The sequence below is a fragment of the Rattus rattus genome, chromosome 7 (assembly GCF_011064425.1).
Source record: "Rattus rattus isolate New Zealand chromosome 7, Rrattus_CSIRO_v1, whole genome shotgun sequence".
NCBI lineage: Eukaryota > Metazoa > Chordata > Mammalia > Rodentia > Muridae > Rattus > Rattus rattus.
The window spans coordinates 24,649,804-24,668,076 of record NC_046160.1 but is presented as its reverse complement, the minus strand read 5'-3'; the positions used below and the strand labels follow the sequence as shown (position 1 = coordinate 24,668,076).

The following is an 18,273-nucleotide window of genomic DNA, read 5'->3' as shown; positions in this document are numbered from 1 at the left end:
TGGGCCAGACAGATGACAGTGTAGCCGATAGCCTCAAACCCTGGACTTTGAGGGTCAAGAGGGGAAATGTGTCTAGTTGGGAGATATTCAATCATAAATAATCCTGGGTGCCAATAGGGTGCCCTAAATGCTTTCTCACAGAAAGAAGCAGCTCGGAGGAGCCAGGGGAAGCCAGGACAAATCCAGGAAATGTCTGGTGGCCAGAAGAGCCTGTGAGACTCACAGACCAGTCCCCTGGTACCCTGGCTGCCCTGCATTTACTTCTTCGGGTCCACATCTTTTCCCACATATTCAAATCAGCCCTGGAGCCAAACCCATGGCTGTCTCCTCCTCTTGGCTGGGTGCCACCCGACTGCCGGCCCAAGCTCCCTCACTGCTTCTCGGCTGGCCCCATTTAGAGCTCTTTGTGTGGTGAAGGAATTCCCACTAAAGCAATTCATTCTTTTCTCAGTGACCCCCTAATCTTCCCAGCGAACATTTGCATTTCAAGAAGAGGGCGTATACAAACAGAACTCATCCGTAATTGGCGGATGAAGGGAGCGCTTAGTTTTCTTTTCGGGATGGACTTTCCCAGGCTGATGGGCTCCTCTGTGAAAGCTACCCCCACCCCACCCCCCGCCCACTTTCTACTCACTCCCCCCACGTCCCCAGCACAAAGAGCTGGGATGCAGCAGAGGAAGGTCCTGCCTGGGGAGAAGGCTAAAGAGGACAGTTTCCAGAAGTTTCTGTTTCCTTGATCCATTAAGTTTCTAATGCTGGACCTGGAAGTTTTGTTGTTTTTTTCTTTTCTTTTCTTTTCTTCTTCTTTTTTTTAAACCAGTTTTATTGTTGACTTCCAAACACTTTCATTTCCTAGCCTCAGAGACCCCGAACAGAGTCATTTGGGGCTTCTTGATGACATAAATGTAGCTTTGTAAAACCCTGCTACATTGTTCTTAGTTTTTCCATTCCCCCACTGACTGACAAAAGCCCTTGGACCAGGAAAGGGCCTGGACGGATTACTAGCCCAGTTCTCCAATGCAGCTTCAAATACCACAGACAAGGACCTTAAAGAAGCACTTCCTGTTGATAGTTAATGACCCTGTTCATGTATCACAGCAAGAGGCCATTCTGAAGTGGGAGTGGCACAGGAAAAGGAAATGTAGGAGCCAGTGACAGCAGGCAGAGCAGTCACCCTGAATGTGGCCTTCCTCGTCCCAGGACATTCTAGACCAGCGGTTCTCACTCTGTGGGTCATGACCCCTTAAGGGCCAAATGACCCTCTCATAGCCATCACATATCAGATATCCTACATATCAGAAATTTACATTATGACTCATAACAGTAGCAAAATTTATGAAGTAGCAATGAAAATAATTTTATGGTTGGGGGTCATCACAACATGAACCATATTAAAGGGTTACAGCGTCAGGAAGGTTGAGAACCACCGCTGTAGACTCACGGGCTGCAAGAGGAGGTTTTATAGTCCGATCTCTGAAAATCATGGGGTGGGTGGGGGTGTAAGTGGTAGGGTGGTGGAGTGCCTGGTCTCTACACGAGCTCCCCACCCATGAGGCCTGACCCTCCAAGTGTTCTTCTGAGGCCTGGCTTCTTCCCCCGAATGTCCCACTCTGCCCAATCCCTAAACTAGGCCAGTGTCTTGGCACATGGGATCATCTGGAGACCTCTACCCTGGGAAGGACAAGGCCCTGGCCCTTCGGCTGGTTTCTTTCCTCATAGGCCCTGTGTCCCTGGTCTTTGCAGCCTCATAACAAGGCTTAACACCCGGGTTGTTTTTCCATTCTAGGTGTGTGTGGCTGCTGTGGCGCTCTTCGTCCCAGGTACAAGAGGCTGGTGGACAATATCTTCCCTGAAGATCCTGAGGTGGGTCCCATTAAGGGCTACGTGGGCTGCTGACTGGGGAAGGACTTTGGCCACTGACTCTTCCCGCCCCTGGGAAGGGTGAGAGGCTCCGTTTATCATTTGGCCCTTCTGACATTTGACCCCTCTGAAGGCTGGATGTACAGGAGACTGTGTAGGGATGTGCCGGGCTGCTGCTATGCCGGCGACACATCTTTCTCACTCCTGCCTCAGCTGCTCGCCCTCCTGACGGAAATGTTTTCCTGACGTTTAGTGAAAATGTGCCCCTGTCTAGCATTTGGCTCTGGCTCTCCCTGGCATCTGTCAGGTGTCTGGCTGCGCATCCCACAGGAGGCGGGGATTCTTGGCTCCCAAGCTGTCATTCTGTGTCACGTTGTGTTATGCATTGAGGTCTGACGGTGTCAGAATTTGACTTAAAGATTTATTTATTTTATGTACATGAGCACGCTGTAGCTGTCTTCAGACACACCAGAAGAGGGCATCAGATCCCATTACGGATGTTTGTGAGCCACCATGTGGTTCCTGGGATTTGAACTCAGGATCTCTGGAAGAGCAGTCAGTGCTCTTAACTGCTGAGCCATCTCTCCAGCCCCCTCTGAATTACTTTTAATGATGCCTCACCCTTCATCCACACACCCGTGTATGTCTCTACACCCACACATGTATATATGCATGAATGCATATACACATATATATATATGCACATGCATAAAACCCTATCTCTGTATGTGGTGTATGTGTGTGCATGCACGTGTGCAGTTGCACTTGTCTGTGCATGCGTGTGTGGAGGCCAGAAGTTGACTACTTTTGGTACCTTTCTCTATCACATTTTACTATGGTTTTTGAGACAAGTTTTTCAAGGAACCTAGAGTTTGCTGTTGTGTTAAACTAGGGTCAGTGAGCTCATGTGTGTTCGAGCTTTCCTAGCTTGGCAACTCTCTAACGCACCCAGCCCTGGTACAGTGGCTAAACCATGGTCTCCGAAGCTAGATTTTGAGGGACCAGTCGAATTGGTATTGGTTCCAGACTTGAGCTTTCCCATCAGTGATTGGAGTGGAGTCAAGGTGATTTTGAGCTCTCTGTCTTCTACAGGATGGTCTGGTGAAAACCAACATGGAGAAACTGACCTTCTATGCCCTCTCGGCTCCAGAAAAGCTGGATCGAATTGGTGCCTACCTCTCAGAGAGGCTCATCCGAGATGTGGGTCGCCATCGATATGGGTAAGTCACATAGGGAAAGGCAAGATGACTTTTCAGAAATCACATTGTATTTTTAGGGTAAGACAGTGTAGTGACATTTCAAGGACAAGGTATTGGGTGTGCTATTCAACTAGACTGAGAAAAGCGAGACTGGGACCAAACAGAGCAGGGTTCACGTGGCCCTCCTGACCATGGATTGTTCTGTGGAGATTTGGGAAGAGGCTTGCTGGCCCCAGAGGAGTAGCTGTTTGGCATCCGTGGAGTTGCCGCGTGTCCACATAGAAGAACTTATACAGTCAGTCTGACTCGGAATGTGTAGCTATTCTCTCCCCTTCCTGATGAAAAAGTGAGACGGAGCCACCTGCGTTCTGAGAAGGCAAGGTGGAGGAGTTGGTCCACTAAAAACACACTTCAGAGAGGCTGGGAACTTGGCACAGTTGCTAGAAGAACCCTGGGTTAGATCTCTAAACCTCCACGGTGGGGCAGGCCTGTGATCCTAGCACTAGGAGTTGGAGGCCAGAAGGTCAAAGGTTGGAGGTCGTTCTCCGTGCTAGCAAGGCTAGGCTAGGAAAGGTGAGGTCCCATCTCAGAACAAGACAAACATTCACTCTAAGATTTTAAATACCTTGCCATCGAAAGAAAAACAATCAGGATTTTAAAACTGAACATCAAAGATCATCAACAAACAAGGCAAAGGATTCAAGCTAATTCACACACTAATAATATAGAATAAATAGTATGGGGGAGTCAGGGGAGGGGCAGCTGGGGAAAAGATTACAAAGGTCACCTGTATGGCATTCGCCAGACTTACAGTCCACGCCCAAACCACTGGACCATCCTATCACACTGGCTTTTCTCTAAAAGTAAATATTCAAGTATTAATCAGGAAATGGTGGCAGAAAGGGAGGCATGTTCCTGGAAAAAGAACAGATTGGTTGAAATTTTCCAGGTCAGTCTAGATCTTCAAAACCGCTCTTTGTCCCTTCTGTCCATTGCTTCTCAGGGAACCCCTTAATGCTCTAACTTGTCCACAGACATGTTTTTTTGCAGTGTTTTCTGTTTGTTGGTTTGATTTTGCTTTTTTTTTTTTTTTTTTTTTTTTTTTTTTTTTGAGGCAGAGTCTTCAGTCACCCTGGCTGCCTTCAAACCTGTGAAGTGGTTGAGGGTGGCCTCGAACTCTCGAACCTCTTGCCCGCAGCTCACAGCTACTGGAACACAAATGTGGGGCACCGTGCCTAGGGCTGTAGTGAGCGCTTCTTGTAACCATGAAGCACGAGACGTGGCTTAAGCATCTGGCAAGAGAAAAACACAGGAGGTTATGATTTGCCTCATTGGATAAGATGATATTACACAAGCGAAGTGGTGTTTATAAGGATCCCTATCTAATGATACCAAAAATATAAAAACGTAGAATATAATGGCCATATATGAAATATTTAAGGTCAACTTAAAGAAAATAACTACAAATCTCAGTGGTTAGACATAAAGTCCAATTGCCAACGTGTCCAGAGCATTCTCTCTGGGAGTGGCATGCCTGGAGGTGGGGCGCGCTCGTTTGTGGATTTCACTGTGTTTTCTCTGTTCCCTAAACACCCACTGTTGAGCATGTGTTACTTGCACAACGCCAGAGTGGACCCCAGTGCATACTGTGCTTGCGGCTGCCCTGTCCTCCTGCCACAACCCGTAGGCTAAATAGCTCCTAACTCTGAGAAGCACAGGCAGTGCTGTCACTGGGCAGAGGGCCGAGTACGTGATGGATGGCCACCGCTGCGCCTAATCATGTGGTGCTACTCGATCGATCAGAGATTTCCCACTCTCCTCTGCTCCCTTCATTTCTCCTTCTTTTATTGGGGCTGGTGGTGAGAAGGGAGACAGCATCCCGTGCGTCCAAGGCTGACTCCCAAGTCACCACGCTAAGAATGAGCTTCTAGGCCCTCCCGTGCTGGGGTGGGGGAGGTGAGAGATGTCCACCATAGCAGGATTTTGTGGTTCTGGAACTACATCCCCAGCTCTGTCCCTGCCTTTTAACTGTTAGATCAGATGACAACAGGGACTTGTCTTCCCACTGTCCTCTGTTTGGTTTTCCCAGGCTAACGCCGCCATTAGCCGTGCTCCTCAACTTAAAGTGTAGATGCTCCTTTAGAGCCACCTCCAGGCTCCTCGACCCCCAGGGCCTCCACACCCCCAACACTTACTGGATAGCCAACACGGGCAGACTGGCTGAACGGTCCTAAAGTTGAGAAATCAAGGATCGTCAGTAATGTTGGGCTGGGGGAGAAGGGTTAGGATGGAATCGAGGCTTTGTAAATACTAGGGATGTGCTCTACCCCGGATCTGGCAACTCATAAACCAGGCTACCCCCGATGTGAAAACAAAATGCAGACTGACACGTTTCCACGATTACTCTCTGTACAGTAAAATTAGGTTGCCACTCATTAAGAGGAGGAGCACGAACGCTTTATGCACGGTGGTTATATAAAGAACCTTGACGTACTGTAAAGCATGTTCAGGCAAGTAAAAATGGTTTTATCCTTGACTGAACCGAACGCTAATGTGCCAGCGATAGCATTAAACATTTAATACCGATTCTGCCCTCGCTCTCTGCAGTGATGTTTCTTGTGATTAAATATGCCCATAGCCGACAGGGTCCCTTGGAATCCTTCCTCTGCCTGTGGAATGACAACTCAAAACTGGCATCATCCTGTTAAAAATAGCCCCTGCAGCATATAGGTATTTAAAGCCCGAGGGAGGGCTTTGATCATAAACATTTGGAGAAATGTCTGTTAGGATTTTCTTCTCTCCTGGCCCTCCTATGTCTCCCTGCCCAACATGGCTGGCCTCTTCCTTGTCCTGGATGGAGGCCCTGGAAGAGAAACATTTTCACATCTCACAGTGAGAGGAGCTGTGTTTTCCTAGCATGATACGAGTGTCTCTATGGTTTGGTCCCAGTGACGTGAACCATAGGTATGGGTCCCCGTGGCAGAGCCACTCTCTCATGGCCACTGCCTTCCTGCATTGTCATAGCCATCTGGAGGTCCTGATTTGTGAGTGTCCGTCCCCACAAGGATGCCAGCGTGAGCAGGGAGAGGACGGGGGGACTTTGAGCATTGGCTAGAATGAGTGGTGAAGTGCCGAGAAGCAGAACCCTAGAATTTCTTATACTTCTCTCCTTCCCTCTCCAGATCAGCCCAACTCCCCTGAGCACTGGGCAGCAGGGGAGGGAATGACAGTGCTGAGACAGGCATCAGTCCACAATGGGCTCCGAGCGTGGGCCATGTGTGCAGGATATCATATAAGACAGTATCAGGGGTCCCCTCCCCCCCGTGCTTGGAGTTCTGCTCCAGCCCAGGGATGAGCAGTGAGGACGGAGATGAGGAGGATGGCCTACTCCAACCTGAGGACTCTGGCCCAAGTTAATGCAGCATTGTTTCCTAGAAGGGCCTGAAGCTGGTGGGAGAGTAGGTTGACCTTTCAGAAAAGTGAACTACAGACGCCTGCTCTTCCTTAGCTCTGGCCAAACCTTCTCCCTGCTCCCCGGCTCTTAAAAAAACTCAGAAAGTTCAGTTCAGGAATGGGCTGACCAAATATACCCAGAATGCCCAGCATAAGAGGCCCTTTGTCCAGAGTTCTGGCTGCCCTTTGAGGGATGGTCCAAGTCCCTGACTGGAGCTGGGTGGGGCTCCGAGGGAGGCTACTCCTCTCACTCTTCCCCTGACACTGGTGACCTTTCCTGGTTTCCCTGGCTACTTCTGACCTGGAACAAGGTGTCCAAGCAGAGCCAGCCACTTCAGGGACCCCACAGAGGACTTCTCGCCTGACTCCTTGGAACCAAGAACCTGGGTATTTTGCTCTGTGGTTGTCGTTTGTGTGTGCTGGTCCCTGAGCCTGAGTTCTTCCATTTGTAATCTGCCCAGTGTCCTCGAGTTCTCTCCCCTTCATCTCTGGTATGTTTGGAGCTGATGTTTGCTGCTGCTGCAGGCCGTACTACCCTAGCGGCCCAGCTCCGTCCTAACCCACTCTGCTCCAAGCACCCAGGCAGGCCAGTTTGGACTCTCAGACTCACTATTACCTTGGACCCCTTGTAGAACTCAGATCCGATCCCTGATGGTGGTAATCCTGTTGATGGTCAGTATCCCCAGAGTCCCATGCTCTGTCTAAGAGCGAGGTGTGACGGGCAGGACACATGGGGAAGCTGGTGATGACACAGGACAAACGCTGAGCTCATCACTTGGGTCTGAATTCAAGTTCATAATTAAAACCGTGACATTCGGCACTGGCATCAGAAATGGAGCATCAAGGATACACGCTCAGGGAACTAAGTGTCTTGTAATTCCATTTCTATGTCAGTTCTACTGTAATCTTCACCTTATACCAAAATCTGTAGTCTTTTTTTTTTCCTAGTAGAATAATTTGGGGTTTGTTTGTTTCTTTCTTTCTTATCAGGATATTCTAGATTTCTCCTTCCGCTAGAAAGCAAAGGCTGTAGTTTCTGCTCCAGGGTTTGGGAGGCCTTCCAGTCTCTCGTCTTCCCTAGTCCCACCCACTGCTCCTCCTCCTTTATTTCATCCATTTCAACTCTATTAAAAGTAAGATGTCAGTAGACAAGTGGTGGCCTGACCCATAGAAAAACCAGAAGTTCTCGTTGCTATCCTTAATTTATTACTGTGTTTGGTGACTTGACCATGTCCAGGCGTCCCCTCCATGGAAGACCTGTCCCCCTTTGGCCTGTCCTCTCTGGCAGGGGTCCCAGTCAGTTTTCTTCTCCAGCTCAGCTGACTTGAACTCTGCCGAATGCAGGGCTGCAGAAGGTGTCCTCGCTCTGCCTCTGCCGGTCTGTGGAGGACAAGGTTATGGAGGGTCAGGTGCGTCTATCCTGTGAAGGAGGGGTGCCACGTCAGGGCTCCCACTCACCACATGGATTCTAAGAGCCAATGCACCTTTGCGTCCCAAAGCCACCACGGAGGACTGGGGGTTGCTCAGTGATACAAGTGCTAGGCCCGGCTTCCACCCTAGCCCCTTGAGAGAAGAAATAAGGATATTATAGATAAAAGGATGACTATTTTTGAGTGTACACAGATACCACTACTTCCTTAATAGTCCTCAATAATAATTAAATTTAGTAAAATCCAAGTATTTAATAGTAGCTGGCTCAGCTCAGAGAGATTAAAGAAATAAATTTTATAAAAGTAGAAAAGATTCCAAAATAGAGAGGTTTTTTTTTTTAAGATTTATTTATTCGTGTATTTTATACAAATCTTCTGTCTTCACACCAGAAGAGGGAATATGATCCCATCACAGATGGTTATGAACCACCATGCTGTTGCTGGGAACTGAACTCAAGACCTCTGGAAGAGCAGTCAAATGCTTTTAATCTCTGAACCAACTCTCCAGCCCAAGACTTTTTTTTTTTTGTTTTTGTTTTTGTTTTTGTTTGTTTGTTTTTCGGAGCTGGGGACCGAACCCAGGGCCTTGCGCTTTCTAGGCAAGCGCTCTACCACTGAGCTAAATCCCCAACCCCCCAAGACTTTTTTTAATGCCTGTTTTATACAGAAGTTAATGCCAGGGTGTTGGAGAACTGGTGTCTGGTGGCTGTATTTAAGAACAGATTTAGGGGGCTGGAGAGATGGCTTAGTAGGTAAAAGCAGTGGATGTTCTTCCAAAGAACCCCAGTTTGAGCTCTGTCACCCACAGGGATGGTCACAATCATTTGTAATCGTGGTTCCATAAGGATTCAAAACCCTTGTCTAGCCTTCAAAGGCACCAGACACACACATTTCACACAGACATGCTTGTAGGCAAACACTCATGAATACATAAAATAAATCATTAAACATAAGTACATAAATAAATGTATGTATGTATGTATGTATGTATGTATGTATGTATGTAAAAAAAAGACACTGAGGATTCTGCTAATTTATGTATGGATGCACAGAGGTATTTTGGGGCTCAAGTGGTTTGACTGCAGCTTCTGTAGCTGGACAGCTTCCACAAGAAAAATGGTTAGGGCCTGTATCGGGCCAGGCAATCTTTTTATTCACCCAAACTTTTTTAAGACCCCAAAAGTGAAGAGTTTATAAATATGTCTTATGTTTAAAAATAGACTTGGAGTGGTAGAGCACTTGCCTAGCAAGCGCAAGGCCTTAGTCTGTATTGATAAGGGAGAACCGATCTTTGGGCCCCTCCTTTGTTGTGTATGGAGCACATGAATTTGACTCAATATTTTTAAGCCCCCCTTGCAGCTCTATGTCACCCTGGTTCTCCGTTCTGAGCCGGAGTGAACCCTTGTTAGTGGACACTGAAGGCCCGCAGTCATAGCTCCTTCCCCAGACTCTGCCCCAGCCAGGTAGGATGCCAAGAGAGAGCGAGACCAGGTGAAGCCATGACACCTCTGTCCTCAGGTATGTCTGTATCGCCATGGAGGCGCTGGACCAGCTGCTCATGGCCTGCCACTGCCAGAGCATCAACCTCTTCGTGGAAAGCTTCCTTAAAATGGTGGCCAAGCTGCTGGAGTCGGAGAAGCCGAACCTGCAGATCCTCGGCACCAACTCGGTAAGGGGTGGGCCTGCGGATGCGGACGCGGACGCGGGGTGGGATGGGTTAGACCACCTCTGGGTCCGGCCGCTCCATCCTCACTTGCTGTCTGACTACCCTAACCCACAGGTTCTCAACCTTCCTATCGCTGTGACCTTGTAATACAGTTCCTCCTGTTATGGTAACTCCCAACCATAAAATTATTTCGTTGCTACTTCCTAACTGCAATTTTGCTAATGTGAATCATAATGTCAATATTTCATATGCAGGACACCTGATATGCAACCCCTGTGAGGGTCAAGACCCACAGGTTGAGAACCGATGCCCTAAGCTCTCTACCTCTTGTTTTATTGTCTCTCTTTGTGTGAGCAAAAAGGTGTTTTGTGTTGTGAACTTCAGTAAACACACTATTTATAGAAGCATATAAGAAAACATGTCCTAAAAATGAGATTTATCAGAGCTAGAGGAATGGCCCAGGAGTTAAGAGCATGTACTCTCTTCCAGAGGATCCGGGTTTGATTCTCAGTGCCTGTCTTGGGCTGTTCAGAGACAGCTAGAACTCTCGCTCTTGAGAGATCCGGCCATCTTTGGGTTCCTCGGGCACTCATTTGCACAGAACCACACATATACACATACTTAAATATGATACAATACGTCTTTTCAAAAATAAAATAAAATCCATGGGCCGGGTGTAGTGGTGCCCATCTTTAATCCTAGTACTTGGGAGGAAAAAGGCAGGCTGACCTCTGTGGGTTCAAGGCCAGCCAAGACTGCATAAGGAAGCCTACATCTACAAACAAATAAATAAATAAGGTTCTGCTCTTTAAACTGATAACCTCTATTTTTTCCCCTAATGAATTGTCCCTGTAAATAATTTTCATTGAGGGCCAAAGAAATAGAAAAGAGGACAGAACTTGGGTCATTCTGAGAAGAGTAGGATTGCCCAGGGCACTTGTGACTCATCTCTCCATGGGGCACCCTTTGAACGCTGGTCTCAGTCACATCCTTCAGAGAAAGACATGAGCACACGATGAAGACCACAGAGGAGTGGGAAGACCTCGGGGAAGCAGCGAATGGCCGTGGGTTTAGTTCTGTCCTTTCTGGGCTGGGTGATTTTCATGGGCTTTGGTGTTTCTACCGAAAATCTCGAGTGGGTTGAACTTGGACTCCGTGGGTCCCCTGGGCTCTGTTGCTGGTTACAGAATAAGTAGATGGACCGTGGCATGCTATGATTTATGAGAGAAGATATAATAGGGCTTGATGAGAAGTCCCACTGTTGTGTTTATCTAGATGTTCACGGATGTTCTGGCTGCTTTCTTTAATCTCTTGTCTTTTGTCTTGGTTCCTCCCCTTAGCGAATACTTTAAGCTTAAGTTTATATGCAACTATTCCATAGCTTTAGTAAGTGTGTGTGTGTGTGCGCGTGTGTGTGCGTGGGCATTGACATTCCACAGTGAACATGTGAAAGTCAGAGGACAACTCACAAAAGTTAGTTCTCTTCTTAAGACCTTGTTGGTCCTGGGGGTTGAACTTGGGTCGTCAAGCTTAGCAGCAAGCCCCTGGACTTACTGAACCATCTTGTTCTGAATTTTTATCACACAGGTCAGGAATTTTCTTTTCTCCTGCTCTACGGGAGAGTTGCTTTAACAGAAGAAAGTCCTCTAAGTTTCCTTTGCAGGACCCAACGCCCTTCCCTTCCTTTTCCCTTTGCACCAGCTGCCTTTGACAAATTACATACACTGTAGCAAAGGGTGAAGCCCTTTGTCATGTTGCTCCGGCAACAGCTTCCCGGACTGCTTTAGTTGTCTTGTTTAAGATAACTACAGTCTGGGAAAGAGCATCTGCATGGAAAATAAACTAGATGCCCTGAATGCGTGGAGGCCGCAGCTACAGAGACAGGTGGTTGGCTGCTCTTGTCTCTCTCAATGCAAATCCTAGCTTAGGACAGGTATTCCTCGGAATTCCCAGTGATTCGTCACCTCTGACCAATGAAATGGTGGCTGTGCTATGACCATGAAGATTAGCAGGGTTGGCCACCCTAAGTGAGACAGTGCAGTGGGCTGGGATTCCCACTCGGAGGCAGTCTGTCTGAGCACTGTCCTTCATCAGGATGTTCTGACCAGCTGCCAGGACCCTCAGAAGAGCTCTGCTTCACATCAGTTTAGACTGTAGACCATTTCAGACTGGGACCCTGGTGCCCACCTTGCTCTGCCTTGGGGTGGTTAGCCTAGGGGTGTCACGATGATCTTACAGGGATCTGAGGCTTTGTGGGAGCTAAGGAGTCTGGAGGGAGAGAAAGGAGAGGCTCTGGTTCTTTTCCTCTTTACCAGGCTTCCAAATCCTTTTAACTATGTGTTTTAGGCACTGAATCGCTTTTAACTTAGTTAAGGTTTTGCCGTCAGGAGAAGAAAAGAGAAAGCAGATATGGTAGGATACACTGTAGCCACAGCATTCAGTGGGTCATGGCGAGAGGATATTGAGTTTGAGGCCAGCCTAGGGTACATAGTAAAGACCTTATTGGAACAACAGCCATTAAAAACAAACAAACAAAAAAAAAAAAAGTAAGGAGAAGCAGTATAAAAGTCAAAACAGCAATGGCTATGAGACCCTTCCTGTCACTTGACTGGTCTTAGAGGGGCAGAAGTACTTCCTATCCCCCCCCCGGGGGGGGGATTAGAGGCAGTGAAAAGACCGTCATCCCCAAGGCTGCAAGAGAAGTGAGGTCCTGCCTCTGCCCCAAGTCCATCTACTGCTCTGTTCTTGACCATGGAAAGTTACCGAGGGCCAGAGCCATCTGTAGAAGAGGGAAAAGCTGACTCCGCTTGGAGACACTTTGTTGGTGCCAGAGTGTACGCATCCAGGCTTTGTCGGGCCCTGGGAGAGCTGTTTGTGCAGAGTCACTATTTGGAGTAGGCTCCCTCTTTGTTTACCAAGCTCTTAATCACCCCCGGTTTTCTGCACATCTGTGAGAGGCATTGTGAGGGCTGGTGATCGGCTCCAGCAAGCTTGGTGCCCTGTGTTACAGAGAAAGAGCTGGAACTTTGAACTTGAAGGGGTGGCCCTAGCGGTGCTCCTGGCCTTTGAAGTGTCCTGTGTTCAGAGCTGTCAGTTTGTTGTCATGGAAACCTTCTTCACCACTGCTTTATGAGAGAGAGAGAGAGAGAGAGAGAGAGAGAGAGAGAGAGAGAGAGAGAGAGAGAGAGAGAAACAAAATTTCAACTTCAACCATTGTCTGGTACTATAAATCCGCTCTAAAACCTATGTCTGGAGAGCTCACAGTCCCCAGGGGCAAACCTACTACTACTGCTTCACTAACCAGACACAGTATCAAACTGCCCTCTAAATTCCTATCTCTCCACCCATAGTTAGCACAGCTCTCAGTCCTCCCCAGAGAGGCTTCTCTGTATGGTGGATGATGGTTGAGGTGCCCAACCGCAAATGGAGATTCCGTATTACCCCCTCTTCCACCAAGGCTCAGGAACCATCTCAGAAGAGGGAGGAGAAAGATTGTAAGGGACATAGATAGGGAGGACCAGAACCAAACAGGACCAAAGGGCTCATCCACTCCCAGCAACTGCCCTTGTCTACTCTAGACCCGTACAAGAGCAAACCAGTCTACAGTCCGGCAGAGAGCGGGGAGAGGCCTAAAGAGCCCCAACCCTCGCTAAGGAACTATTGTTAGTTGGTGGCTTCTGGGAGAGGGAGAATCAGGTTTGGGTGTGTGTGTGGTGGGGGCGGTTTGCTTCTTTCTTTCTTTGTTTTTTAATGGTGTGGACTCTGGTAGGTTGACCATGCTCCAATGGATGGCCCCATACCCATGAGTATATGAGCAGCACAATTGGAACTCAGTGAGGTTTTAGAAAAAAAGAGGACATGTTGGGATGCTGTGGGAGGCATGGAAGGCAGATCCGGGAAGAATCAGGGAAGGAGGCAGGGCTGAATAAAAATACTGTTTGCATGTACGAAATTCTCAAAAAATTAATAAAAAATTTTAAAACTATAATAAATAATGAGATTACAGGATGCTGTTAATTTGCACTTAGGGTAAAGTTAACTTTCAAGTAGTTAAACAGATACAGTTTGGCAATTAATACGAAAGTATATCAACTGGATACTTTGAGAAAAGTGTAAGGGTTTTTTTTGTTGTTTGTTTGTTTTGTGGTTTTTTTTTGGGGGGGGGACAGAGTTTTTCTGTATGTAGTCCCGGAACTCACTCAGTAAACCAGGCTGACGTTGAACTCAGAGATCCACCTGCCTGTGCATCTTAAAAATTGGGATTAAAGGCGTGTGCCACCACTGCCTGGCTTGAATATGTATATTTTTTAAACTGTCCAATATTTAGGAAATTGTAAGATGTGCTGTAAATCTAAGCCCTCTTTTTGAGGTGGGATCTTATGCAGTCTCAAACTTGCTCTGTAGACTCCCCAGCCTCCTGCCTCTACCTCCTGAGTGCTGGGATGACAGCCTGGGCTGCCACACTCAGTTTATCCGGCTCTGGGGGCGGAGCCGAGGGCTTATGCTGCTAAGTAAGCACTCTGTCCTCTGAGCTCTATCTCCAACCCATTAGTCTAATCTTCTTGTAGAGTTGTTTGGTGGATGCTAGTATTTATGTCATCAAGCAAAATAAATTATATTAGATTTTTTTTTAGCAGCTTATTTTGTATGTAGTGCTTGCTTCTCTGGGGGACTCGATTGAAATGGATTCCCTCTTTAGAGCTGGAAGTGTACGGTGCAGTACAATCCAGCAGCTGAGATGAGATGAGAGCTAAAGCCAGGCACGGAGGCAAACACCTGTAATCCTAGCGACTGGGACTGGGAGGTAAGGGGAGCAGGATCAAATTCAAGGCCAACATCTGCCACACGAAATCCTGTCTCGAAGAGAAAGAGATGAGGAGGGAGGGAGTCTACCAAAATGTGTTCGAACTCCAAGCACGCCAAACTCCAACCGTAAGATGTGCTTCCAGTTTTGATGTCATATGTTCAGATTTGCTCTCCTGTTCCAGATCTCCGTCAAGGTGGTGCTCTGTGCTTTGACCCAGCTCCCCTTCAAGTCCCCTCATGTGCCAGCTGCTCCCCAGATGTCTGGGTCTGTGGCTTTTTTGTAGCAGGTGCTTGGGACACTCAGAACCACGGGGCAGCGTGACTGCCTCTCACACACCTTCTCTCCCTCTGCCCGGCAGTTTGTGAAGTTCGCCAACATTGAGGAGGACACCCCCTCCTATCATCGAAGCTATGACTTCTTTGTGTCCCGATTCAGTGAAATGTGCCACTCAAGCCACGATGACTTGGAAATCAAGACTAAGTGAGTACTGGGAGCCAAGGGGCCTGTGGAGCTCCCAGTAGTCTCACCAAGGGCCTTGAAGGGCTTCAGCCCCAGATGACCAGTCTGCCTTCCTTGACTCTCCTTCGGGCCGCTGCTGCCAGAGTGGGTGGCTGTCAGTCAGAATGGGGTTCCCAGCAGATGGGAAGGGGAGGAGGCAGAAAACAGGGCAAAATATAAGATAATGGTCTCCTGAGCTGAACTTGAGGGCCAAAAACAAAACTCACAAGTGTGTGTGCACACACAAACCTGCCACTCATTCCTCAGTTTAAAACATGCATTGAACACCTCAGAAGCAACCTGCTTCCCCACATCTACAGCCATCAGTACAGCCCAAGTCCTCATAGTGGCTCTTCCTCACTCCGTCCTCTGGGTCCTCCCACCCACTCTCCTTCAGCCATGCCTCCAAGGACACACGGGCCATTCCTGACCCAGAACTTTCACACAGTCCTTCCTCCGTGGATCTCACACCTCGCTGCTTCCCCTCTGCCATGGCTTTGCTCCCATCGGTGAAGCCTGCTTGGCTGCCCCACACCCACTCCTTCCTTCTGTGCCCCCCCCACCACATACCATGATTTCTCATTCCCCTCTTATGTCTCTGATCCCGTCTGCCTCCATCCACTAACTGATAGGCTACACAAGGACAAGGCTCAGGTTGTTTATTAATGTACCCCAAACAGCTCAAAACGCATGAGGAGGAGCGAGCCTTCGTGGGCACTCAAGTCTCTAGATCTTGAGCTGAGCTCCTCTCCTGGCTGTAGAGATGCTCAGGGTGTGGACGTGATTCTCCTTACAGAATCCGGATGTCAGGCATCAAAGGCCTGCAGGGGGTAGTGAGGAAGACCGTGAATGATGAGCTGCAGGCCAACATCTGGGACCCACAGCACATGGACAAGATCGTCCCGTCGCTGCTCTTCAATCTGCAGCACGTGGAGGAGGCAGAGAGGTGAGTGGGGGTGGGGTTCGACTCTCCGTGAGGGCACTGCCCTCACACCCAGGCTCCTGGAACACGCCTGGCTTGGGCAGGAAGGTAAAAGGCAGCCACAAGGCCAGGAGTCTTGGCTTTGTGGCTTGTTCCCCCAGTGAGTACGAGGCTGGGTGTTTGGATGCTTTGGTCTGTCCCCCGCCAGCTTCCAGGCCCCTTCAGCTCTCAAGAAAGCAAGCACAGTATGGTTCAGGGCTGCCTGAGTGAGTGTACAGGTAAGCTGGTCAGCACGCAAGGGGCCAAGAGAGGCTTAAAATGCCTTCTGTGGTTCTAAATGTTAAAGCCGTTCCCTTGGAACTTCCCCATCTTGCTATGTGATGCCATTTCAGACCTTAAAACATGACTGACCAAGTGACAGCCACTCAAGAACTGGAGACACTGGATTTTTAACCTTAGAGTCTCCAAAACTCCAGACTCATCCAGTCCTCCGACCCTTACATATCCTCTTCCCCTCCCTTGTACCCCCCCCCCGATGGAGAGAAAGGTTTCTGTTGCTGTCCTACCTTGCTTTCCTGCTTAGATGCTCAGTAAAAATGAACTCAGTAAAAATGAACCAGCAGAGGGAAGTAAGTGTGCCCCCTGGTGGCTATTTCTAATATAACAGCCACTGATCGGCTGCTTTGCTCTCCTAGAAGGGGAGTTCTGTTCAGAGAAGGTTCACTCCGTGATTTGCGTACCATTAAGTCATGCCCTAGCCAATCACCACACCTTTACGCTTCTCTTTCACCCTTATCTGCCTGTTTTTCCTCTTTTCAGTTCTCACCCCCCTCTTTCCGAACCCTTAGATATATCTAGACCCTTGAGGTCTGTAGGGCTCCCAGAGGCAATCCTGGCTCCAAGCTGTGAACCACATCCATTATATAAACCACATGGCTCTGTACCCACAGCCGGTCTCCCTCACCCCTCCAAGCACCAGAGAAGGAAAAGGAGAACCCGGCAGAGCTGGCTGAGAGGTGCCTGAGAGAGCTGCTGGGCCGGGCAGCCTTCGGCAATATCAAGAACGCTATCAAGCCTGTCCTTATGTGAGTCCAGTGTTCCTCCCCACCCGGGAAATGCTCTACTCCCTGATGACTGTTTGAAGTCTCTCCTTGCCAATGGCCCCAGTCCCCTCTCTCTGCCGATGTGAGAAGAAAGGAGAGATGGCCTTGCTGACATGTTATGGCCAAGCCAATCCCTTTTTGCTTCATACAGCTAGGCTATCACAGTGGCCACCTGTATGTAGTTTGTGCTGATTAAGAGAAGGGGTACCAAAAACTGTACAAAGGTGCCAACTTCATTGCTTGTGTCAAGCTATAGAGCCTGTACTGTAAACCCCTCCTTGATTGGGAACTGCCAGGGGCTCTTGGGAGGTGTCCCTCCAAGTTCATCTCTACTCCCTACCTCACTGGAGTTCTCCAGCCACCCATGTTTTCTCCCTCACAGCCACCTGGATAACCATTCTCTTTGGGAGCCCAAGGTGTTTGCCACCCGTTGCTTTAAAATCATCATGTACTCAATTCAGGTATGGTAATTTCCCAGCTCCAGCCATGTCCCCCCATACGCAAGGGTATTTCATGGCACTGGACCATGCACAAGGCAGAAAGCCAGGTGGGCTCTGACTTCCCCCAGAGACCCCCTAGCTGCCACAGATCATGCTGTATCATCTGGCTGGGAAGGAATTGCAAGGGGCTCTCTGTTTAATGTTTGTTTAGTACGTCCTAGGCCAGCATTTTTATGAAATGCAAAGGAAAATAATTCCTAGAGAAAATTAACAAAGAGCCTGCGTTCCCTGAGCGCCCCGATTACAGCGGGCTTACTTTCCTTCTGGCCTTCCTCTCAGGAGCAGTGTTATCGAGACAGATCTTGAATTGGCACTGGGCTCCCAGCCACACTTTGATGAACCACGTGGCTTCTCATGAGCCTTGCCAGTAAGATCTGGGGACAGGGAGAAATGAAAGATGATATTTTGAAACGGATTGCTGGCCGCCTTTGAAGTAAAAGGAATCAGGAAAAATGTGCAAACATAGATTCCCTGGGATTTGGCTCCGTGTTTGTGGGCTGGGCTGGGGGTTGGGGCGGGGCGGGTGCTGCAAGAAAGAGAGCGAGGTCTGAGTGCCACCTGCCACGTCCACTGGCTGTGGTTCACCCTCAGCCTCTGGGTGCCAGCAGAGGGCTACCGGGCCTTTGGGGTGGTTGTTTGGGGACCAGCACGTCTTCCTCCCCCACAGCCGCAGCACTCCCACCTGGTTATCCAGCAGCTCCTGAGCCACCTGGACGCCAACAGCCGCAGCGCGGCGACAGTGCGCGCCGGCATCGTGGAAGTCCTATCGGAAGCTGCAGTTATCGCTGCCACCGGCTCTGTCGGTAAGGGGGGGCCGGAGCAAAAGGCAAGGGGC

General features: G+C 48.9%; 1 protein-coding gene across 3 annotated transcripts in view; it reads left to right on the top strand.

Annotated features, from left to right (window-relative positions):
- Efr3b (EFR3 homolog B) overlaps positions 1–18,273 on the top strand; it is a 70,456-nt gene that overhangs the window by 35,503 nt on the left and 16,680 nt on the right. For 2 of the 3 annotated variants that reach the window (XM_032909070.1, XM_032909073.1), the window contains exons 2-9: positions 1,787–1,863; positions 2,953–3,080; positions 9,461–9,611; positions 14,774–14,895; positions 15,710–15,859; positions 16,786–16,920; positions 17,321–17,399; positions 18,106–18,241. In XM_032909070.1, the coding sequence (XP_032764961.1) occupies positions 2,974–3,080; positions 9,461–9,611; positions 14,774–14,895; positions 15,710–15,859; positions 16,786–16,920; positions 17,321–17,399; positions 18,106–18,241 (880 nt within the window). In that variant the 5' untranslated portion in view covers positions 1,787–1,863; positions 2,953–2,973. The remainder of the gene's footprint in view (positions 1–1,786; positions 1,864–2,952; positions 3,081–9,460; positions 9,612–14,773; positions 14,896–15,709; positions 15,860–16,785; positions 16,921–17,320; positions 17,400–18,105; positions 18,242–18,273) is intronic. The other variant, XM_032909071.1, reaches the window with a different exon arrangement.